This window comes from Falco cherrug, chromosome 7 (assembly GCF_023634085.1).
Source record: "Falco cherrug isolate bFalChe1 chromosome 7, bFalChe1.pri, whole genome shotgun sequence".
Classification (NCBI taxonomy): Eukaryota; Metazoa; Chordata; class Aves; order Falconiformes; family Falconidae; genus Falco; species Falco cherrug.
The window spans coordinates 45,210,700-45,234,514 of NC_073703.1; the positions used below are offsets into that span (position 1 = coordinate 45,210,700).

Here is a 23,815-nt window from a genome sequence, read left to right on the forward strand (position 1 = left end):
CCGCCCTCTTTGTTCTCACGCGCCGAGCCGCGGCCACGCGCGGCCCACGCGGCAGCTGCGTATAAACCGCGGGGCGCCCGCGCGTGGCGCACAGGGACCCCGCGCAGGGTCCCCGCAGCGCCCCGGCCGGCGGGTGGGCGGCCGCCGCTCCCCGAGGCGCCCGGCCGGCGCGCTGCCGCGGAGCCGGGGCTGGGGCCGCCCCGTCGGGCGGGCGGTGGCGGCGGCGGCGGCGGCGGCGGGCCCCGCCCGCGGTGGGCCGGCCCGGGCGGGCGCGGTAAAGGCGGCGCGGCGCGGGGGCCGGGCTCAGTCTGGCCGCTGAGGGCTGCGCGGCGCCGGCCGGGCGCCCCCGCCGCCCCCCCGGAGAGCCGTGCCGTGCCGTGCTGTGCCGATGGGGCAGCCGCGCCGAGCCCTCGGGACCCGCCCCCGGCGCCGGCGGGACGTGCGCTAGGGCGGTGAGTACCGTGCGCGTCCCTCCCGCCGCGCCGCCGCTTTCCCCGCCGGGATCCGGGCCGGGCTGCGCTTCGCGGGAGCCCGTTGCGGCCGCCGGCCCCCCGGGCGTCCCCTCGGGGGGGGCTCCCCGGCGTCAGCGCGGGTGGGGGGCGGGCGGACGGACGGACGGGCAGGGGCGGCAGGGGAGGGGGCAGCCCCTGTGCTGGCTGCGCACGGCTGCCGTGGGAGCGTCTCCGTCCCGTCCGGGAGGGATGGGTGGAAGAGGAGGTGGTGGAGCATCCTGGTGGGAGAGTGGCAGGTTACCTGGAGGCGGGGGGGGGGGGACGACACGGGACGGCACAGTAGCCGTGTCGCCATGCGAGGTGATGTGCAGGCGGGTCCCTGGGCTGGGGTGGCGAGAGCTTTCTTCAGGCTGTTCCTCCAGTCAAGGGCTGGGGTCCCGTGTCGCTTCTTTCCTGAAAGTGCCCATCCTTTTCTGCTTGGTCGGGAAGAGCCGCAGGAGGACCGCGGTCCCTCAATGTGTGCCTCGGGTGTCTGAAAGGGGAGGCTGTGTCCTGACCATTGCGTGCGCCGGGAGGTCAGGCTTCATGGCTAAGCAGTGCCTGGGGTTGGAACAAGGGAGGCTGGCATGGCTGCATTCCCATGGGATGCAGCCCAGAAGGTGTGCTGAGGAGCTCTGGCTGCAGGGAGGGCTTGGCCATGGAGGACAGGGAGGTGGTTAGGCTGGGCATGGGATGAGAGTGCTGCGTTGGAGGAGGGAGCCAGGGGATGGGACAGAGCCCCTGCCATCACAGAGAGAGAAGGAGAGGTGCGGCAGCTTGTAACAGGTTCTGCATACCCTGCCTAGGCAGTCACGCATCCCTGCATGCTTAGATGTCCGCTGATGTCAGTTGTCCCAGCTGAGCAGGTGCACTGCTTTGTCTAGGCTTTCCAGGTGAGTACAGCTCTGACTGAGCAAACTAGGCTGAGGAAGAAGCAGCACCTTACTCAGTGACTGTTCCTTACCCAGCCCCAGCACTGCCTGGAGTTGGAGTCCACCATGCCTTTCCCTTACCTGACCAATGTCCCTGTCTCTCTTGCAGCTGCCTGAGAGACAGGGCCAGCAAAGCCCGAGCTGCAAGTGATTAAACAAGTACCATTTAATCAATCTCCTCTGTCTGCAGAGGAGGAGTTACAAATGCCAGCAGCAGCGAAAGCCTTGTTGACATTAGGGCTACCACCAGTACAGCTGAGCCATGAGAAACTAGAGTATGCAAGAACACCGGCTGTTCTGGACTTGGCATAAATAACTTGCTCAGTAACTCTGTTTGCACTAAAGCAGAGCCTGCTGAATAATGATGCTCAGGGCCTATGGAAGAGGAAAGTGTTTTTTAAACAAATAAATAATAATTATGCTTCATGCAGGGAGTCCCCCTGGGAGGACTTCTTAGAAAGGTTTTGGTGAAAACCAAAAATAAACAAGATCCTAAGAGTCAGCATGAAGGTGCCTGGGCACCTCAAGTAGCCCTAACCATATCTTGGCTACGTTGCATAAATACACCTGATATGTGTACAGCCGTTTGCAAGGGACACCATGAGCCAGGAGCGCCCTTAGTAGAGATGGGCTGGGTGCTGATGGCAGCTGGAAAGAGTGAGACTTGGTTGCTTTAGAATGCGTCCGTGTTTTTTTGTTCTCCGTCTGCTGTGTAGAGCAAAGTCAAGAGAGTTCTCTGGGTAGGTGGTTTGTCCCAACCAGGAGGCTGAAAAGGTGATGTCTGCTGTACAGTCTCATGGGAAATTGATTTCTTCTGTTTGTGGGACTGTAGTGAGGATTTATTTTGGAGTGATGTGAGCACAAGAGCATCTCCAGAGACCCACATCAAGGCAGGGCTTGGGGTGGCCATTGATCTGTGGGAGAATAAACCACAGAGATGCTCTGCCCTGAGGTTTTCTGTCCATTTGGAGCAGCTTAGAGGCTGGGGCCTGATCCAGAGAGAAATGTTTTTCTATTGTTCTCAATGAGCAGTGAGTGCTGAAGTGTGCAAAATGCCCAGAGTATGTCTGCAGCTGGTGTTCGCTTGTTCTGCAGCTCTCTGAACGTCAAAGTGTTTAATAGTAGGGGCTCGTCGGGATGGTTCCACATACTGATTACAAGCATCACGTTGAGCTGTTTGGATCATGAAATGTTCCTTGCTACGTGTGTGCTTGGTCCTCATCCAATAAGTACCCAAATTTCAAACAAGAACTGTTAAGTACTGTTACAGCCCTGCTTCAGGCATGATGGGCTGCCTTGCCACAGGGCTGGCCGGGAGGCTGCACATTGACCTGGCTGGAGCTGGAGGCTCTTCTGGGCTGGCAAAAATGAGAAGAGGCCAATGGCACCGTGAAGTGGGGGTGCCTGTCTTCCTGGTGCTACGTTTTTGGTTTCAAGCCTTCCCCTGGCACAGGCAAAAGAAGCACACGTACACCAGAAGGATGTGGAGATTGTTTATGTTCTGCTTCTGGCCTGGCGCCAGGGGGTACAGCTTGATGACCTTGGCACTATTGGGACATTATTTATAGAAAGAGGTATTCTGGGGTTTGTATTTTTGATGTAGGAACGTGAAAACAAGTCCTGGGAGGAAAAGACCCATTGCTGGCCCCCAAATGCATCGAGACTTTCTCCAGACCAGGAAAACCAACACTTAAGAAGTGACAAGGTGTTCCCCATTCACATTGCTTCCTGCCTTCCCTTGGAAGATACAGGTTTGGTTCTGTCCTGGAGATCGCAGGCTAGCACAAGTTCACTGCATGTTTGAAGATTTCTTGCTCAGGATGCTAAAAAGATGTTTGCAAAGACAAATCCAGCTATAAGCAAAGACATTCTGATGCTTCAACATGAAGGAAAATGATAAATTACTCTGGCTGTCTTGGGTTTCCTTCTGTTTGTGAAGCTCTGTGTCATCTGCCAGGGTTAATGTATCTCAGTGTGTTTCAGTGCCCATCTGTGGTGCTGGTGTAGTGTGGCTGCCCCTGGATAACAGATGGAGAAAATGAGCCTGGGAGATGCGCAGGATCTTGCCGGATGACCCGCCACGCAGAAGTGCCTGCGAGCCCTATGGCCCTGCCTCCCAGGGCTCTGATAAAACCCCGGCGGCAAACTTTTGCTCTGGGTTTCGCAGTGTAGGTACATTTCTCGCCTTCATCCTGGTGTGTGTATGTGTTCTGTTAGCTAAATCTGTATGCTTCTTTCTGTCCCTCTGTATGCAAAACAGGAACTTACTGAGCACATTTGTGCATTAGTTTTGATGGGGAAATCCTTGCCTAGACTGTCCCGGACTCATTTATACCAGACCTTGGCTGGACCCTTACCCAGCTCATCTTGCAGGGGAAAGTCAAAGACCCAAAGGATGTCCAAAGCCACAGTCTGTAAGAAAGCTCTAGCCCAGATTTATCCTGACCGCCACTGTGGCTGTGGGGAGGAGGGAGGAGAGATCTGCCAAAACAGAGAAATGATCAAAACAGTAGTCACTAGGTTTAGTGCTAAAGGTGAGAGGCTTCTGCTGATGATGGTCGTCAGAAACTGTATGCTCACTTCTTGAACCTATGGGGCCAAAATCAGAAGCCTGAGCATAGGGACTGGTATCTGGCTCTGTTGTTGCAGAGCTTCCTAGAAGTGTGTGTCAGGGATTGGATTGGGATAATTTAAGTGAAAGGCTCCAAGGAGAGCATGTGGAGAAAAGCAGTTAGAAACAAATCAAACAGTGATTCAGTAGTCCAGTCTCCTGGGGAGTGATATTAGCAGTATGAGTTGATGTAGTGGGAGATGTGCACAAAGGAGTGTCAGATAATACTGGCCAGCGGCAACCTAATTATTTGTCTGGAGGGATTCTGTGTTTTCTAGGGAGATTAGTGTGTAGTCCCCTTTGCAGCTGCCTGCCACTGAGTTCAGGAGGGAAACCAGTCCTTTTCTTATTAAAATCAGGCAGCACTTCAACTGCCGGTTGGCAGAGGGGCAGGAGGAATGCAGGTGCAGGCAGAGCAGCACACAAAGGCTTGCAGCTCTCTTGTTTTTAGCCTTACCCTGCCTGGGTTGAGAAAGTAAACAGTTTGAGGCCATGTCAGCAGCCAAACCAGAGACCTACAGAGAAAACCCACAACCAGGAAACTCTGTGGGTGACTCAGCTGGTGTTTTTGTCTGAGCACGCGTTCATTCAGTAACCCATGATGGCAGCAGAAGTGCTCTTTTGTAGTAGTGCCATCTTATGAGTGAAACGCAAACCTCAGGTATCCAGTTGTTTGTGGTCACGGAAAGACTTTTCCAGCTGACAAAGGTTATTTCAGGGATCCCACTGCTCAGCCCTAAAATCACTCCAGCCCTTGCTGGGCACTGCAGTCTCTTTTTGGGCTCACAGCTCGGCCTGCTGTAGATGCAAATGACTGTGACAAAGAGCAGGCAGTTTCCCAAGGTCAGCCTGTGCATGCTGTTCTTCCTAATTCATCTTCCTTACAGCCAAGAAGGTGCCTTTAATTCAGTTTTCCTGGCTGTGCAGGGCATACACCCCTCTAGGCAGTAGCCTTGCTGGTCCCCTGTACCGTGTTGCTGCAAAGCTGTGAGGGATACATGGGCAATGGCATGGGCACAGCCTGAGTGCAGGCACTCTGCCATGCTCTATGGAGCCCTAAGGAAGGAGGATGTGGAAATGGGTGGTCATATTGGCAGCAGTAAAGGAGTTCCAGGAAGCAGGCTATTCTCTTAGGAAACAAGGTGTCTTGAAGATCCATAGGTTGAAGTCCTTCTGAATCCTTCTGTTGGACATTTGATTTTAGCTGCCTGGTATGTCATTCATTGTGAATGCTCAGTGTATTCCAAGGAGGTAGAAATGCAAGCTGCATCCTTGCCGAGGGGAGAGGGAAACTCAAGAAGTATAATACTGAGTCCAGAGGAGCTGGGTGGTACTGGCTTTTCACCAAAGTTTTCTCTGTGGCCTACATAGAAAAGTTACTGTAGAAGCTGATTAATAGCAATAGAGCGCCCAAAGATTGCTTCACAGAAAGTGGAAAGTCTGCCAGGAGTCAAAGGCTACACCAAACAGGGTTGAAGAATTTAGACCGTCTGAGGTTGTTTTCATTGGTAAGTGAGAGTAAAATTTAGCAGTCTTCAGTGCCAGCATTGCTGATGGAGACTCTGTAAGTGCTGGCCACAGATCTGGTGTGCTTCTGCACCTGCTATAGGCAGGCACCTATAGTGCATCTTCCCACCCTTGTCCCCCATTGCCCTGCCCAGTGCAACCATTTGCTCGTCGGGGTGTATGAATGTGTTCTTGCCTTGTCTGTTGGCAAAAACCCAGATACTGTACATCATGAGTTCAACAAGTCCCTTCCATGAACTGTGTCAAATGTCCACTGTTTAAATATCTGGACAAGTAGGATGCATTGAGGGTTGATGGATGGTGGAATGATAAAGCAGTTGAGCTTATCTCCTACAGCCAATTTATTCCCTGCACCACATCACCATCCAAACCAAGTGCCTGTCTTTGGCACTTGCAAAGAACATGGGGGAGAAAAGATCAGGCTGCAACCTCCACCAGAGTCACTGCTGCATGGGAATGACATTACAGGTAAAGTAATGGGGAAAGTGTTGACTAAAACCTGATGCTTCTATGTCATGAGCTCTTCTAAGCAGGAGGCTGTGCTGTGTCCTTGCTGATAGAGATGTGTGTGTATATACACACACAGCAGCGAAGCACTGTGTGTGTGTGTGTACACACATGCTGCTGTTAAGTGATGCTGATGTTACTGAAGCTTGTTGTATCCAAGTATCTGAGACTTAAAACTGTAGAAACAAAAGAAGATGCTTAAACAACCCTTGATAGTAGAGATGGGACATCTGGCAACTGCATTTTCCGTGGTTACTTGAAATCCTGATTTGTCAGTGCTGGTGCCACTAGCATTTGGCTTCCTGGATGTCCCCATTGCCTCCTTGTTCCTGAGTAGAGGAGGCAAACGAAGGTAGAGAGAAGGACTAGTCAGTACTACCATTATCCTTTCTTTCCTAAGACTTCTCACATGTGCCAGGTGAGATGGGAAAAGAGCTCCTCGACTGTGGGACCTCTTGGTTTTACTCAGATATCCCCTGTCACCAAGGCTATTGATGTCGCACGCTGGCATCCACCCCTTTGTCTCCCCTCTACTATAAAAAGAGAAATCTTGCTTTAGTTCCTTAGGCTGATGTGCATTCTCTTTAGCTGTGACTGATAAGAGCTACTTAGGACGTAGCTTCTCCGTGCCCAGCAGAAGAGAAGGGAACCCCTTTCCTTGCAGGTTGTTGTCTAGTTTTTTTAAAATCCCAAAGTGTGACTCCATCCTGTGACATGGACAAAAGTGATGTGGTGTTTGCCTAGGATTGGGTAGTGAAAAACTGACTGCAAGGATCAAGAATATCTTGTCTGTCCATATAAAAGCAATCAAAAACCTAGTCTCACTCATCTCGTAGGTTCCTCCTGTGGTCTGTGGAAAGAGGTAAGCCATTGCAGATGATGCATCCTGTCCCAAAATAGACACCTCTGGGGGATGGCTCAGCCTGCCTATTTCCCACAGAGCCAAAAAGAGGGAGTGAGGAGAGCGACAGGATCATGTTATATTTGATGCTTCCAAACCCCACTCTCTCCACCTGTGAAATGCTTTTATCTGGGCTGGGGACAGACTGTGTATGATCCTCACAGTACACATACACTGGTCTCTTGCGGAAGCTGGAGAACCTCTGGCACATCAGAGGCATTGTCTTTTTCAGTCGTCTTTTTATTATTTCCCTTTTCTGATGAAAGCTTTCTAAAGGGTACTTGTGTGCTGAATACCCATTGCTGATAATGCACATTATGAAATCCAAAAGGAAAGCTGAGATTAAATGTCACGCACTTCACAGTGGGGGAATTCAAAGAGCCTTGTTGATCTGTGCATAATTCAGGGGTTGACAGCTCATGCATAAACAAATGTGTGCACACACACGCGTGCATGCAGAGTGTTTTCCCCCGACTCAGCAGCAAATAAAAGCAAAGTCAGGTTGGTGTGAGCTCCCAGGGGAGCGAGGGTGGCGTTTGTGGGGAAAGCCTGTGGGTTCTTCAGGACTGTTTGACTTGACAACCACACTGGCAAGAGTGATCACTTTGTGGTAGTGCAGTGGGCTCCCCTCTGCCTTCCTGCCCTGCACAGCACCGCACTGATCTGTGGCTGCTTTGGTTTTACACATGGGTTTAATCTGACCGGAGGATCTTCTGAGAGCTTCTGGTGTATGTGAAAGCAGTATTGATGTGAGGTTTACCCCAAGGTTTCCACAGTGCTTTCTCCTGCCAGCAAGGAATGAAGACAGGAAAAAATTGATGTCATGCTAAGCTGGTTGTTACTCAGTCTCAGAAGGGCATTTCTGCCGCTGACACTTCATGTGTAATGAACAGAGTGCTGCACAGGAGTCCGTAGCCTTCCTCAGCAGCATGCTGTATCACAAGCAGGCAGCTGGCACTGGTGGGGTGTGGTGCCTGGGCAGTGACCTCTGAAATGTTATACCTGCTGAGCATGAGCCAAGGGAACTTGGGCAGTAGGTTTAATTTTCAAAGACAACTGGGAAAACTGAGGTCTGAGAGGTTAAATGACTCTTTCTTGGTTGCATGGAGGGGCAGCAGCACTACCAAACCTATACTCTAATTTCAGGCTTCCTACCCTGTATGCTGGACTGTAATTCTGTTCCTGAAAACAGCTGGGTTTCAGGAGAGAGAGATATTTGTGGCTCCTCCTTGTTCTGGGGGATGCTGGGGGCTGGTGCTCCCTAGACATGTCTCCATGGACCACATGTTGCCCCACTAGCTGGTTGCTAGGAATTTCTTTTACATTGTTTCGCCGCCCCCTTGTGAATTAGCAGAGCCTGTGCTAGCCCTGTCAGCAGCTATTTAGAAGTTTCCCTCTTCTAAATCTGTCCTCCTAGCTTCTGTTTGCCCAGCACGGGGAATTTTGCATCTAACATTCATAGCATTAACCTGTTGCTATAGAAACCACTAAGGTGTCAGAGATTTTTGCCACTTGGGGATAAGCTACCAAGTAGTTGTAGTATGTGTGTTGTTGGGAGGCCTTCTCCATCGTGTTTTTGCTAAGCAACTTCCAGAGCCTGTCTGCATGTCTGTGCTTATTTCAAGTCTTAGGAGCCGTAAGGGAGTGATAAACCTGGAGCTGTAACTGCATGCAAATGAGCAGGGCTTAATATTGGCAAAATCTTTTGGGAGGATGTGAGGATGTGTTCCCAAGTGGCAGTGATGGGTCCGAGTGGTCTGTAGGCTGGTAGTGCAGGGATGAGAGATGGGAGAGCTGTAATTAATCTCTGGAGCCCCCAGTATGAGGAGGACACGGACCTGTTGGAGTGGGTCCAGAGGAGGGCTGTGAAGTTAGCCAGAGGGCTGGATCCCCTCTCCTGTGAAGACAGGCTGAGAGAATTGGGATTCTTCAGCCTGGAGAAGAGAAGGGCCCTCAGGGAGACCTTACAGCAGCTTTCCAGTATCTAAAGGGGTCGACAAGAAAGCTGGAGAGGGATGTTTTACAAGGGCATGTAGCAATAGGACAAGGGGGAATGGCTTTAAGCTGAAAAAGGGTAGATTTAGATTAGATATAAGGAGGAAATTCCTGACTGTGAGGGTGCTGAGGTACTGGAACAGGCTGCCCAGAGAAGCTGTGGGTGCCCCATCCCTGGCGGTGTTCAAGGCCAGGCTGGATGGGGCTTTGAGCAACCTGGTCTAGTGGAAGGTGTCCCTGCCCGTGGTGGAGGGGCAGGGGGTGGGGTGGTGTTGGAACTAGATAATCTTTAAGGTCCCTTCTGACCCAAAGACCCAAACAATCCTATGATTCTGTGAAAGGTAGTACTGGTTTCTAGGGCAGTAAATGGTTAACCTAGAAGCAGGAACCAAGGCTCTTCCTGACATCTCCCAGCAGAGAGTATGGGACAGGCTGCTCCCTGTGGCTCCTCTCTCCCCTGAGACTGAAATATAGGTGAATGCCAAAACTCTCTGGTCTGGCAGCCTGGTTTGTCTTTACTAACCAGTGTAAAGAGATCATCACTGTGGAGCAGGACCCTAAGCAACTCCACACAAATCAAACTATCTTTTAAATATATATATATAGTATATACTTGATTTATTAATATACTTTGTATTATTAATTATATATATTTCTATAAATAATATGCTTTTACAGGATGGGGATATAACCATTGGATATGGGAAATAGCCTATAACATAGGGTTGGTGACAAGTCAGCTGTTGACTGATGGTCACTTGGGCCATTTCATATCAGGCCTGATTTACAGGATTTCTGTGTCGTAGAAGCAAACTTTACTGCTTGCACAATGAGAGGTGTGAATCCTGTGAGTGCCTACGTGCCTGGGACTCAGGAAATATCCTGGCTAGACCAAAAGTCAATCTCCCTGCTTAATGCAAATTTATTCGTCTGCCCTTCCCCACCCCACCCACCCCCCAACCCCCGCGCTGTGTGTGCGTAGACTGCACATCTGGTGGTATCATGACAGGCTGTGGGAGAAGAGGAACTCTTTGTTTTCTACAAAAATGGAAGAAAACCTTCTGATGGTGTCAGGGTGTCCTGAGCAGCTGTTCTCAGGCTGGGGCTGCAAATCCCTGCATGAAACAGGTTGGGAACCTGGTTTTGGGGTGCACAGCCCACTTCATCTTCTGTTTCATGGTTGTAGACATCGTAGTTTATAAATAGCAGTAGTTGCGTTATGCTGGATAAGTTTCTGGACTGCAGATAGAGAAATAATGTTGCTGGACGTGTAGTTCATCTTCTTTTGCAAGGGAATCTGTCAAGAATGGCTTTGAAATCACCATCTCAGTGACAGTGTACAGAGGGGTGTGCTTGCGTGTGGCTGAGGGGGCTGAACCTTCCAGACTGTAATTTCTTACAATTTTCTTTTGAGTTCTGGAAAGGGACAGAGGTGGAGGATTGCTGGCCACAAAGGTCATCGGCTTCCTGGAGGGTTTGTGAAAGGAAAGTGTCAGGTGCTTGGGGGCAGAGTGGAAAGAAAATCTGGGGAGGTTTGAGATGGTCTAGGGAAGAAGTGCCAAGAAGCCCTGTTTTACTGTGATGCTCCAGTATTCAGCGGTGTCATGGGTAAGCACCCTGTGTTTGGTCCCACGGCTACTTTCCATAGAGTTGCTTTGAGCCTGTGCCGTGTCTCAGGTGTAAGGCAGAGATGAAATACAGAGTTGCATCAGATTTTCTGTAAAACTGACCTGTATTACGTTGTTTGGTTGAAGGGCTCTCCTGGCTTTTTAAGGCTGCTCTTTTCCAGTAGCAAGGGTTGATTTACTTGTTTTTTGGTGGTTTTGTGTGTGTGTGCATATGGGTTTTATTTTTCCTTTTAATGCATCTCTGTTGAAATAATCTGCAGGACAGATGGACCACTAAGCTTCTGGGACTCTCTCCCACAAACACCTGTCTAAGACAGCTGGGAAATCAAAGAGGAGTTCTTTTTTAATGCCCTTAAAGAAAAACAGCACCCAATCCCAATACATCTTATTTCCCTCTCTCTTCATCCTCCCAGCTCCGTGGGAAACTGAACTGCTCGGTGGCGGCCATCCATGGTGACTATGAGGGGCTGGGTGGTGGCTGCAGAGTGGAGCTGGGATGCAGTTGCTGGAGGTATCAGGGAGAGCAAGGGCAGCTCTGAGGTGATGGATTGCAGTGGCCAGCCAGGCCGAGAGCCTCGGCAGCAGGGAGGATGATGATGAAGGGGATGGACTCTTATGTAAATAATACAGATGGGAGCCACTGAAGCAGCAGATTTATCTGCAGCCAAAACACTCCTTGGCAGCAAAGGATGGGCTGCTGGAGAAAACAGGGTAGTGTGGCCAAGCTTGTACTTGGGGGGATGAGCGTGCATGTGTATGATGGACAGAACATGAAGTCTGTTTGTCCCCCATGTTGGGAACTGAGCATGTTCAGTGTGTCACAAGCTGCCCTACGAGCTGCTGCAAGGGGCAAACAAGCATTGCTCCCCTGAGGTGAAGCCTGGGTGCCCTGGCTCACCATGGAGGGGTTGGTGCGTTGTTGCAGGTGATGGTTAGCAGGCTGGCAGCAATGTGGTTGCTGTGTTTAATCACAGCTCCCCATTGAGAAACTAGTAGAGCAACAGGGTTTTTTTATCTTATTCTGGGGAAAACAAGCATTTTGTGAGTTTTGATTGCAATGTAACTCATCCTGTGACATGGAAAGAAACTTGACTGTGGTCTCTGAAGAAGGAAATTTGAAACCTCTGGGCAATAAAATCCTTGAGCTGGGCCATACCTCCCAGATGCTATAGCTTGGCCCCCAATACCAGTGCTTCTTGGGGCAGGGTGATTTTTATGGCCTTGGGGAGCTTTCAAGCAGAAGCTGGAGAGCCAGGGCTGCAGGAGAGCAGTGAGCAGGAGGGTGCAGGGGCTGAGCATGCCCAGGGATGCAGCCCTAACACAGGCAGAGGGGAGAGTTCAGGATGCTTAGGAGAGGCTGTGCAAGCTTTGGATGTCCTTTTCTGCCTGCTGTGGTAACAGACTAAGCAGCACAAATTAACTCTTACCTCCCTGGCAGGCTGCAGAGGCTCATTGTCCCCTGCTGAGTGGCGATGCTGGCTCTATCGGTTGCTTTGGTGATTGCTGTAGGTACAGGTTCTGTGGCCGTGGGCAGCACTGCACCACCCACAAACACGGTTGGAGCGCGTGTGGCCGTGGGGCACATCTAACCCACAGGGTGAACTTTGGACGTGCCCGAGGTGACTTTTTGTGCATCACGGGTCGTTTGGGTTTTGTCTGTAAGAGGATCTTGGAGGCACTCATCGAAGATACCTTTGACCTAAAGATTTTGCTTTGTGTTTTCATCATGTGTAGGAGCAGGAGACCTACTGTTTAGGTTTGTACATTTTCCCTAGGGGGGATGCAGTGTCCCTGTGCCTGTTAGAGCTGCTTAAGGAAGCATCAGGGCTGGGGCAGAGTTGGGGATGAACCTCTGGCAAGAGATGTGTCCTGCTGGTGTTGCAAAGAGCCTTTTGTGCTGAAAGGGCTGGTATTTATGTGGGAAGGGAGTCCTATGTACCTGGCTTGTTACAGGTGAGAAATTTGAAGTATCCCTGTTGCTTAGGTGTACAGACTGTGCTGGACTGAGTGGGAGCAGCAGTTGCATTATGCTGCTGTGGTGGCTGAGTGCTAATTCTTTTTACTGCCTGAGCATCAGGTTATTTTTGGCTTGATCAAGTTTCATTCCCTGCAGGTGTCTGAGGATTTCTGACCTGCAGAAACTGCTTTGGGAGAGTTTCTCTTCTTTAGGGTAGAGAACTTAACACTCCTTGTGCAAGGCATGGGTAGCCCTATATTCTTCCCAGAAAAAAATGCAAATTATTCCATTATTGGTTTTAAATGCGTTGCTAGCCCAGAGTGTGCAAAGCTGTGTGCTGCAGCTGACATGGAAGACATCCACTGTGAGATGGGGATAGTGATGGACTGTCACGGCTGGCTGGTGGCAGAGAGGGTCCTAATCATCTAAATATCTGCTCTTGATAGAAATCTAGGCAGGGAACTGGTTCAATCACTGTGGGTTTGGGATGTGCAGTTGTTGAAATACAGCATGAATGTAGCTGTGCCTTGGTAGTTACATGGGGAGTTCTGGCTTGGGATCTCCTCCACCGTGGGCTTCCTAGGGAAACTTTTATCAGACTGTTTGGATAAGACACACAAAGATGCTTGGTGGCTCTCAGGTGTGGTGTTCAGATAGACACAGGGGATTTGCCCCATCCCTTGGGATTTCAGAGTCTTGAAGTATCTGAGGTTGGTTACCAAGAAAATTTATGCATGTAAAAGTGAGCGGACTGAGCCTTCGGGGGCAGGGGGGAGTCTTAAATCCTACTTGACTGGGCAACAGCCTAATGTTTGTAAGTGCCAAGGTACTTAGTACGTCTGTGGATCCTGTCCTGTCCTTAATCTACTTGTACTTTCAAAGTGGGGATATCGTCTGTCCTGAAGGTGCAGGGCTACAGTAAGGTGAGGCTGTGAGACACTGAGATAGTTTGTTAATGAGCCTTGTGGACAAGAAGAGGGAAGACATGGCTGTCTGCTTGAAAATTATATGTGGAGGGTTACCTTTCCCTTTCTGGCTGATCTTGCTCTTGTATGACTGTGCTGACCTGTGCATCCACTGCCTCTTGTAGCCCTGCCTGTGTGTTTGAGCTCAGTCTTTCTCACTGTCTCATACTGTAGGTATGGGGTCATCTAAAGCAGTTGCTATGGACCTGGCACTGTCCTTACCAGAAAAGAGGCAGGACCACCAGAGTCTGGAGAAACAGCAGAAGAGCTGGATGGACAATTGCATTATGGCTTCTGGGCCCACACAAGAGAAATAAATGCTGTGGGCAGCAGTCTGGGTGTGAGAGCAGAGTATGGTGCAGCTGCTGCTCTGGGTGCTCTTTTCATGTATGGACACCTTTGTGTTGCTGCAGCACTGGAGAACTCCCCTGGGCTTTGCCAGGATGCTCCTGGGGAACTCTAATATTGTAAAGGGATAGTGCTGCTGCTTCATACTTACTAGTGGTTCTCAACCTGTTGTCCATGAAAGATGCTTAGGCATGGCAGGTGCCTTGTTAGGCTGTTACAAAGGGCATACATCTGCTGCACCTTCTTGGTTAATTCAGGCATAACAAATCAAGGTGGGCTCAAGATGTTGTCTCAGGCATATTGACTTAGGAAATCTATAACAGGATAGCAAGGGTCCTCTCCCTGGCCTGCACATGGTAAGAGCTGAACAAACGTGTGGCCAGCTTAGACATAGAAACCTTTCACTCCTTATCCTGCCTTGAAACCAGTTCATTTTCTTTTCCTCTGTTTGCAAATTGGAAGTGCCATCAAACTCTTGGAGTGAGAGGTACTGCAGTACCACTCCTTTAATTCGAGCAGCACTGTTTTGTCAGGTAAAAGGCTGCACCATGGATGGTAGTACCACTGAAACAACATCCCGCTTAGCAGTAGGCATCAGCCCTGTCCCTAGGGCCCCTGGGGAGCAGTGTCCTTGCAGGTGGGCAGGATACCACCCATCAGCTGCTTGGCAGTGGCTTGCCGAAGCTGTAGGCAGTCAACTTCAGGTGCTTGCAGGAATGAGGTCTGGTTCCCCCTCGCAGTACCGTGTGCCTCCCCTGATGGGTGCGCAGCTCTGGCTGCTGCAGCAGCAGCATCGCGTGTACGGTTGAGTCTCCTCTCTCCTGCGCTGCAGAGCTGCTCTGCTCTCCAGACGCTGGGAGGGAAACGGAGATGCTGGGGGAAGAGCTGTGGAGGTGGGGAGATTGAGCTATCATTAGCATGGCACCAGTGAGGTTTCTTTGCACCACTAAGCAGTAGCTATCAAAATTGAGTGCAGTATGCTGAACAGCTGAGCGAGGAACACATACTGAAAGGAGTCTGTGAAGAAAAGGGATTTTGGAGGAAAAAAACCCCTCTTTCAACTGCATATAGGCACTGCCCATCACTGAGAGCTGTGGCAGGGAGTGGGAATTGCCTGTTTATGGCGACTGATCTGCGCAGCCCCTGGGATGCTTAGAAAAAGGATTAAGGAGGAAAGAATTGCAGGAGGAGGAGGTGGAGGTTTCCCTTTGAAAATGCACAGGCTAATAAAAAACATCCTCTAAATTGTCATTGTGTCAGGATACATTAATGTAAGTATAACATTTCTAAATCCTCATCTTCTATCTGAATGCAGTTGAATTAGTGCTAATGCATTCATTAGCTCATTCATTAATATTCAGTATTCATTAGGTTGGCTCTTTCTCTGGAAGATGTGGGTTGTGAGACATAGGACTGGCTGCAGGGCCATGCCGTAGCTGTGTGTAGCATGGTAGCAGTATGGTTTTATGTACCAGAATGGCCTTTCTGATTGTTTCATTAGCATTTGTGTCTGGCCTGTGTTGTCCTGTCTCTTGGCCAGTGGTTTACCACAAATTAGTGGAAATATTTAATGGGATAGCAGTGCTAACGGTGATGTGAATAATTTTCCACTAACTCCTGCCCTGAAAGCAACTGGCAAGATGAGTGATGAAGGCAAATTTTGATCTTTTGGCCTGTGGTCAGAGTTGCAAAACTAACTCTAATCAGAGCTGTTCATTGCTGTCTTCATTGGTGAGTCACAGCGTCCTTCCCTCAACCCCCCATTACCTTCCTTTGCTTCTTGCCCTCAGGAGAGATACTCTAGATATGAAGATGTTGGGGGGGGGGAGGTGGGGGTGTCTTTTTTTCCCCCATCCCATCTTCCCTTCCTCTGCCTCTTCAGACTGTGAGGATAGAGCAGGAGGCATGGGCAGCAGGCTTTCCCTGGCAAGAAACCAAGAAGCATCCAGAGGTGCCAGGCTGGTGTGGCCAGCAGGATCAGTACTGCAAGTCCTGTCAAGGCCAGCAAGCCTCAGGCCTCTCAACCCTGGAGAGGGCTTTGGTGGCACAGGACCAGTAGAATGCTGTTGCTCAAACCCTCTGCCACACTTTTGCCTCAGCTGACAAGTCTTTGTGGACTTTGCTTTGCTCCCCACCAAAGCATGCAGGGGAGGGGGAGCTGCTGAATAGGTACCCAGTGCCTTTACAGGGGTGTGAGGGTCCTCCTGATGGCGCGGCATACCTGGGGCACCAAGCACCAGCCCTTTGCTTGGGACTGTCCTCCCTGTGTCCCAGGAGCTGTGTTGGGCCAGATGAGGGATGTGGTCCTGAGGCTCACCATGAGAGAGAGGAGCATTCAGCGGAGGGGTGTTGCTTCAGAATTGGGCTGGATAGCTTGGGCTAAGATAGGGCTAAAAATACCACAGCAACAGGTCTTCTCTGGTTTTAGCAGCAGTGCTGTTCTGATGGGAAACCACTCAGCATCCAACCTTGTGAGTCTGGATCTGCCAGGAGCAGAAAGTACTGAAGAAACTGTAATGAATTAAAAAGAGGTCAAGCTTTTATTTTGACACATCACTCTGGCTTTGAGGTGGATTTTGTGTGCAGATTATTTAGACTGGAGTACACACAAATTACTGTGACAATTTGGATCAGCAAACTCCAGACATGGTAAATCTTCCAAACTTCTCTACTAGCAGCCACCTTTTGAGCTGCTTGCCATGTGCTTGAGTGTAGGCATGAGTATACAGCTTCCACCTTCCTCCCTGAGTGGTTGTTTTCTGTTGTCCCAGTTTGCAAATATTTCTAGACCTGGCAGATCTATCTGGGTCTGTGCTGCCTCTGGGCTTAGTCAGTGGAATAAGAGCAAAAAACCACAACTGAAACAACCCCACTGCAGTCCAAAAGAAGCACCTGCAAAGCTGTGAGTAGCTGAACTGGCTCCCTGAAAAGAATTTTGCCTGTGGTCTGCCGAAAGGGTCTTATTAAACCCTTTAGCACAGGACTCAGCCTTTGCGCTGCCCCAGCAAGACCTCTGAGCTTTGCCTTACAGAAAGGGTTATGTTGGGCACTCACAGGCATGACTGTCCACTCGTGCCTGGACAACCACAGGGAAGGGTTTTCCTGCAAGAGGGAAATCCCTCACAAAGCAGTGGGACAGCACTTGCATGCACCATGCCAAAATAACCAGCACCTCATTTCATTACTCCCTGAAGACTCGTGAAGTCTTTAGATGTGACTGTGAGTCGTCTCCTCCTGGGGCAGCCGTGGGAGGGCTCAGCTGGGGCAATGGACTGCTGGTGCCTGCGCTTGCTTGGGCCAGGTTAGCTGTGCCTAGTGCCAGCAGGGGTTTGTTGGTGGCTATCTGGGAGGGCGAAGTGGCAAATTGAAAAAACATGTTTGTGTTCAGCTGAACCAAGATGAAACGAAGACAAATTGGAGGAAAAGGCTTTCCTAACTGAGGGTTTGCAGGGTTTTATGGTTGCAGGGTGATGTAGGATGATTTCGTGGGACTCTTTACACTCCTACCTTTATACTACCATGCCAAGGCAGAAGTTATCTTTTCCACCATAGCTTCTATCAGTTATCTTTGTCTTGTTCTTTCTTATCCCAGATAGTATCTGTAGTTTCTATTTGCTATCAGCTTCCATTTCCCAGAAAACAACGTATCCTTAAGGAAAGTCTCTGGCTCCTTGTTTTCAAGGGCAGGTATGTTTGGCACAGCTTGGGGGCTGCAGCTTCTGGTGGGGGGACACAAATAAATACCTGAGACTTTTGCGGTATTTGGCCTGAAATGGCAGCTGAAGGGTGTGAAGTATGGCGTGGAGAAAGGCAAAAGGCAAAGCATCACTCAATGACTGTAATTGCCCTAATCTGGGAAATGGCAAAGAGGTACTGTTGGGTATTTCATGCTGAAATAGGCTAGATTATGGTTTGTAGGTCAAAAGCATTTATAGCTAAATGCCCATGCTAAAGCCACACTGCTCTGATTTATTTTTTTTTTTCCCCTTCCCCCCCTTGGCAGATGCCAATGACGGCAGGATCACCCTGAGATGAGCCACCTGTAGCCAGGGCCAGCCCCGCTATCAGGGCTCCTTGCCCTGGGATGATGAGGAGCTGTCTGCTGGCCTAACAGGAAGATTTTGTGACAGTCATTGGTTTTCTTTTTTTCTTGAACCTTGTGACATTGCATGTGACAGTGGAGCCACTTCCTGTGCCTGCTTTGTGCCACCTCGCCAGTGAGGGCTTGGTTGTGGGGAGCCACCACCATGGCGGCAAAGCAGCCCCCACCGCTGATGAAGAAGCACAGCCAGACTGACCTGGTGAGCAGGCTGAAGACACGCAAGATCCTGGGTGTTGGCGGGGAGGACGATGATGGTGAAGTCCATCGCTCAAAGGTAAGGTCAGGGGAGAGGGAAGCCTGCCTGCAGTAACGATGGGAAGGAGACCTTCTCCCTGGGAAACTGAGGTGGTGTGTCTTCTGTCTTCTCTTTTTAGCATCTAACCTCTGCAACTTCTTCGGCAAAAACAGGTCTCCCAGCTCCATGGGGCTCCTGTAAAGGGCAGGGTGGAAGCTGTGGTGGGACAAGCAGTGCTGCCTTCGAGCAGCAATGGGCCATGCCACCTGCTAAGTGCACAGGAATGGCTTTCTGTGGTAATGGGGTGAGCTCTGCCCTCAAGCTGCTTTAATCTGTTCCTGAAATTGTATAGCCAAGACACCAGTGAGCTAGCTTAGAGCTGGTGTCATAGGACCATGATGCCACCAATGCCCACCAGCCAGTGGCCTGGACATTGGAGCAGCAATTTAAGCAGTACCTCTCGGAAGGGGTTTGAATTGCAAACAAACCTGTTTCAGTGAAATACCGGAGCTGGAGGACACGTGTGAGTCCCACAGGAGCCCTGTCCCAGACGTGCCCTGGAAAACTTGCTGGCAGGGCACTGCCCAGCTCTTACTTGCATGTGGGGAGCAGCACAGAGCTCTCCAAGAGCTCTCAGCACCTAAAAGCGCTCCCCCAGTACCTTTCCCTGTTGCTGGTCTGTGTAGCCTTCTTGTCTGTGTGGCTTGAGGTGGTCACGGCTGGGTATTGCTCTGGGCAGTGCGAATGCCAGAGCCAGAGGGATGCTGTGACACCCCAAGGGCTCTGTTGATGCCTGTGCTCCATTGGGATGTGATGTGCAGGTGGTGTGTGGGAGGAGGTAGTTCCCTACTTATATAGGTAAGAGAAGACAAGAGTTAATGTTGACCCTGCCCCACGCTGCAGGTGGCTGATCCCAGTAAGGGAGCAGTAGAGGCTGCAGCTCCTGATGGAAATCAGGACAGCCTTCAGCAAGTGATCGGACCACAGGGTCACAGATGGATCCCTTGTCCTCGCCCTCATTCCAGCCCTCTTAGAGATAAGCTCCCATACGGGGTTAGGTGTGTGGTTTTGGGCTGGCAAATACTGCCTAAAGGTTGGGGAAGGGTCTGCTCAGTCATCTTGTGTCTTTTGTTTGAATTTCAGATTAGCCAGGTACTGGGAAATGAAATCAAGTTTGCTGTCCGGGAACCACTGGGGCTCAGGTAAGATATTGGGCCACCCTGGAGCTAGGTCATCTGAGGGGCCTCGGTCACATCATCCCTGCCAGCTCTGGCTGTTGACACCAGCTCTACTGCTGTGCCAGCATTGCTGCCTGCTGTGGGACCAGACCAGCTCTGCTTTCTTCCCCCATCAGCCTGAGACCCTCAAGCTCTTGTCCCACAGCAGGTGTTGGAAACCACGGGGCTGAAGGAGCTTCTGGTCTCATGTGTGACAGGGTGGTGAGTCCTGTGGGGGGGACCCTCTCTGTGCTGTCCACTTGGCAGTGTCACTTCCCTCCTCCCCTTGGGTGAGGGGGGTTTCGGCTCTGTCTCGCCAGCGAGGCCGGTCTGCGTGCTGAGGCTGGAGCTAGGGAGGTGTGGGGACTTGAGTCCTCCCGCGAGAGGCTTCTGGCTGCCTCGGTTGTGCGAATGGGAAGGATGAAGGCTGATGACTGAGCAAACAGCCAGTAATGCTTTGTGAAGTGTGAGTGATGGGATTGCCCCCATGCTCATGCCAGGTCCTCTGTCTTCCCTCTCATGCAGGGTCTGGCAGCTGGTTTCCGCCATCATGTTTTCTGGGGTCGCCATCATGGTAAGTGAGGGACGTGGTCCTGGGCACCGCCAGCTCCCGGCTGCTGAAGGGGTGCCCCAGCATGGCTCCCCGGCACTTATCCCCCTCCTAGCACCTGCCGCCGCTTTCTCTTATGAGGTCTTTGCCCTCACTGTGTCTCTGTAATGGGCTTTGCCAGCAGTGTCCTTGGCAGTTTGTTCCCATCGCCAGAGTCTGTTTTCATTAGCAGGGTCATAAACCACACACGGCACCGCAGCCTTGGCCACAGAAGACGGCCGTGAAGCCAGTAGCTGACATGCTGATACTTCTTGCGCCTCCTTAATTTCCAATTTCCTGGCCAGCAGCTCCAATCCCATAAAAGCATGATGTCGGAGCGCTGCTGCCTGAGCAGGCTTGTTTTGATGGCTCTGGCCAGTGCAGGCTGCTGAGTCTCTTCCCTTGCCTCTGCCAGGCCCTCACTTTCCCTGACCAGCTCTACGATGCCATCTTTGATGAGGAATCGGTGAGCAGCAGCAAGACTCCCATCCGGCTCTATGGAGGAGCCCTCCTCAGTGAGTGCTGTGCCGCTGTACCTGGGGCATCTGCTGTTAGCAAAGAAATTGTTTTAGGGGTATTTTGAAAAGCTCAGCTTCTGCCGCTTTTTCCTAGCGATGGCTCAGGCTTGCTGCAGGTAAGGTAAGAAAGGCTATGCATGCTCTAAATACCTGGGAGAGTATTCCAAGTGCCCCAGCAAAGGGAGGTTGTAGCTGGGCTGGAAGGTGGGCTGGGGCCAGAACCTCGTGGGAGTGAGTGGGAGGAGAGAAGGGGCAAGCAGTGGCATCTCAGGAGGGGCCCAAAAGCCAGGGGACAAAAGGACAAGAAGTTGAGGGGAGCTTAGAGAAATGGCCTGGAAAAGAAAATGAGCAGAGGAATTGCACGGGGTTTGTGTAGCTTTGCACCCTGTGGTGCAGCTGCCGTGCTCCCAGGCTGCAGGGACTGCGCCTTCTGGGTGCCCATCCAGGTTCCTCTTTGGGGCTAGCACCCTGCGAGGTGCCCAGCATCAAAGGGCCGGCAGGTGCTTGCGAGCTATGGTTTTTTTTTTGCTGAGGGGAGGCTGAGGGCAGGCTGTTGAATGGGGGGGATGCTGAACTTGATGATCTTAAAGGTCTCTTCCAACCTAAATGATTCTATGATTGGATGCCCCGGCTCCTTCCCGCAGCCTGCAGCAGCACCTCGCGGGGATCGCTGGAAATGCGGCAGCCGACGGGAACGAAGCTGCCTGTAGAACTGCTTCCCTCCATCCTCCCACGGGAGGCCAGAATGGTTCACCTGGGAGCAGGCGGGTGGGCTGCCCCTTCCCGGGGATCCACACTGGCCCTCAGGCTTTCTGCTGGCCCTCCGCAGGTATCTCACTCATCATGTGGAATGCCCTTTACACGGCTGAAAAAGTCATCATCCGCTGGACCTTGCTGATGGAGGTGTGCTACTTCACCGTGCAGTTCCTGGGTGAGTAGGAACTCATCCAGGAAGCCATCCAGTAGGGAGGAGAAGGATGCAAAGGATGGGGGTGCATGCTGTGTACCCCCACGGGGCGGGGCAGTGGGAGAAGTGGAAGCAGGCAGGACAACGGGCATGAGCAAATGCAAAACAGGAGCAGTGCCTTTGGGTCCAATGGGGTAAGCTCTGGGCTGAGGGGTTTGCGGGGTGAGGCCCTGGGAATTGCAGTGGACTCAGCTGATGGGAAGGCACTGCCTCTGCTGCCTGTCTGGCACAGCCGTGGGGCACCCGATCCCCAGCTGTTCCTGTGCTGTGCCTCGCTTGTGCTGGAGATGTCTCCTTTGCTCTGCAGGACTGGCAGAGGTGACCTGGCCCCTGCCAGTTGCTCTGCCTTTTCCTTTCCCATAGAGTAGCTGCAGCCTTGGGCTGCTCACTGAAAGGTGCCCGGTTTCAGAGGAAACATCTTCCTCATTTATACTTCTCCCTAAAAACATGCTGGTCTTCATAGACAGCACAGGTCATCTCCTGGAGTGGGCTCCCTAGATGCTGGGACAAACAAGAAAAGACTGCAGCAACCTGTACGAAAGAGGGGGATGCTCAGTCTTACCCAAAACGGAAAGTAACAGTTTGGCTTTTTTCTAGGGAGCTTATCTATGTTTAATGATGAAGGCGTTCTCATATGTGTACACTGGTAGCTCACTAACTGTGTTATAAGATAGCTGGTTTAGGTATGGGCAGCCAAAAAAGAGATGCTCAGAAAAGAAGTAGTGTGTATGGACTATGCACATTTTGTAGATGCTCCTAAAACTGAAAAATGCTTATTAGCCCTGAAGTGGTCAAGCCACAAAGCAAACTCGGGGACCTGCAGCTTCCACAATTGACACCCGAGCGCACAGAAACTCACATCTGCTCAAGTGACCGTTTCAGGCTGTGGCTGCTTCAATGTGAGGCTGCCTTGAAAACAAGGTTTCTGTGAGAACTCTGGAGAACGTGCACCCCTGGCTGACTTGGGCACGGTGAAATGAAGCTACTGAAGCCTCTGCTATGGGTTCACTGGGCCTGTGAGGCTGCGCTGAAAGCTTCTGGTCTTGCTAAGAGGCTGCGTTAGAGGGCAGTAGGAAACAGCTTTCTGCTGTTTGTCTCCGTTTGTTTTTTTCATCACCAACCTCTGCCTTGTCTCCCTCCTTTTCCTCCAGTTACCACTGTCTCCCTGGTTGAGAATAGCCGGATAGCCACAGGTGCCATGCTCCTCCTGGTCAGCCGAGCCCTCTTCATCCTCATCAGCATTTATTATTATTACCAAGTTGGACGCCGTCCCAAGAAAGTCTAATTCCTGGACTTTTTGTCATGGGAAGGGTGGGAGGGGGGGTTTGTGTCGGTAAATTTGCATTATAATTATAACTTTTTTTTTTTTGTTAGTCCCTTTTGTTTCTAAAGTGGTTTCCTTCTTTTCCACTTACCGGCATGAATCAGTGTGTAACCCAGTGCTGATGGCATTGCCAGGTGAAATGGGGCAGGGAGCGGTGTCAGGTGGGACCCCCAGTCCCTCTGTGGGAGGTGAGGAGCAGCAAGAGGATGGTTCAGGGAGGTGTGTGAGCCTGGCAGGCTCAGGGAAAAGAGCTGGTTTCCCAGGGGAAACTGGCCTATAGGATCACAGACTCTGAACCCACTGGAACAAAGCACAAAATAAGACCAGCACATTGAAACCAAATCCCTGAGGAGACAGGGCGGTAAGACAACCAACGAAGGACTCTGCTATTCCCCGTGGTAAGCTTGCACCTGCCTGGTGGAGTATGCCCCTGCGTACAGCCCATTCCCCTTTTAGTAAGTACTGACTACCCAGGTAGCAGGGAGCTGGACAGGGCTAGGTCAAGTTCAGTGCTTTGCAGCCAGCTCTTCTTTCCTCACTGCCAGAGGTGCCACCCTGTTTGTCTTTTTTGCACTGGTGCTGTGCAAAGCTTGGCAGGAGATAGAGCAAAAGAAGAGGGGAGGGAGACCCTTTTCTTGTTCCCTTTGCAGGGACAGCACTGGGAACAGCAGAGCAGCTTGAACTACAGTCTGAGAGAAGTGAATGAAGCTATCGGAGATAGCCCATTGAGCACAAAGACATCCTCTTGCCTGAGATGTTTTGTGGAGTTTTTTACGTTGGGGTCCTGTCCCCTTCACCCCAGAACACTTCCTGCAGCTGCAGCTTCACTGATAGTAGTAGCAGTGGTGGGCATGAGGTAGCATCTGATGCTTTAGTTAAGCAGGGGCTGGAGTGCTGTTGTGGTTAGCACTATTAAGAGCAGAGTGAGCATCAGTACAGCTGCTTGGGTCAGTAAGCAGCCTCTAGAGATGAGCCCACAGCTGTGGGAGGTGGTGTTCCAG

General features: G+C 51.2%; 1 protein-coding gene across 2 annotated transcripts; it reads left to right on the top strand.

Annotated features, from left to right (window-relative positions):
• The first annotated feature begins 295 nt into the window (after positions 1-295).
• TP53I11 (tumor protein p53 inducible protein 11) lies at positions 296-22,857 on the top strand. 2 transcript variants are annotated; one of them, XM_055715446.1, is made up of 7 exons: positions 296-452; positions 18,041-18,238; positions 19,343-19,401; positions 19,942-19,990; positions 20,421-20,520; positions 21,353-21,454; positions 22,642-22,857. In XM_055715446.1, the coding sequence occupies exons 2-7, from the start codon at positions 18,110-18,112 to the stop codon at positions 22,773-22,775; spliced, it is 573 nt and encodes a 190-aa protein (XP_055571421.1). In that variant the 5' UTR covers positions 296-452; positions 18,041-18,109; the 3' UTR covers positions 22,776-22,857. The 2 variants fall into 2 exon arrangements, with proteins under 2 accessions (XP_055571421.1, XP_055571420.1); XM_055715445.1 differs by having other exon boundaries at positions 297-452; positions 17,866-18,238.
• Positions 22,858-23,815: the final 958 nt, after the last annotated feature.

Coding starts and splice junctions, on each gene's coding strand:
- TP53I11 (XM_055715446.1), top strand. CDS start 18,110: ATGGCGGCAAAGCAGCCCCCACCGCTGATGAAGAAGCACAGCCAGACT. Junction 18,239..19,342: donor GTGAAGTCCATCGCTCAAAG/GTAAGGTCAGGG, acceptor TTTGAATTTCAG/ATTAGCCAGGTACTGGGAAA. Junction 21,455..22,641: donor CTTCACCGTGCAGTTCCTGG/GTGAGTAGGAAC, acceptor CTTTTCCTCCAG/TTACCACTGTCTCCCTGGTT.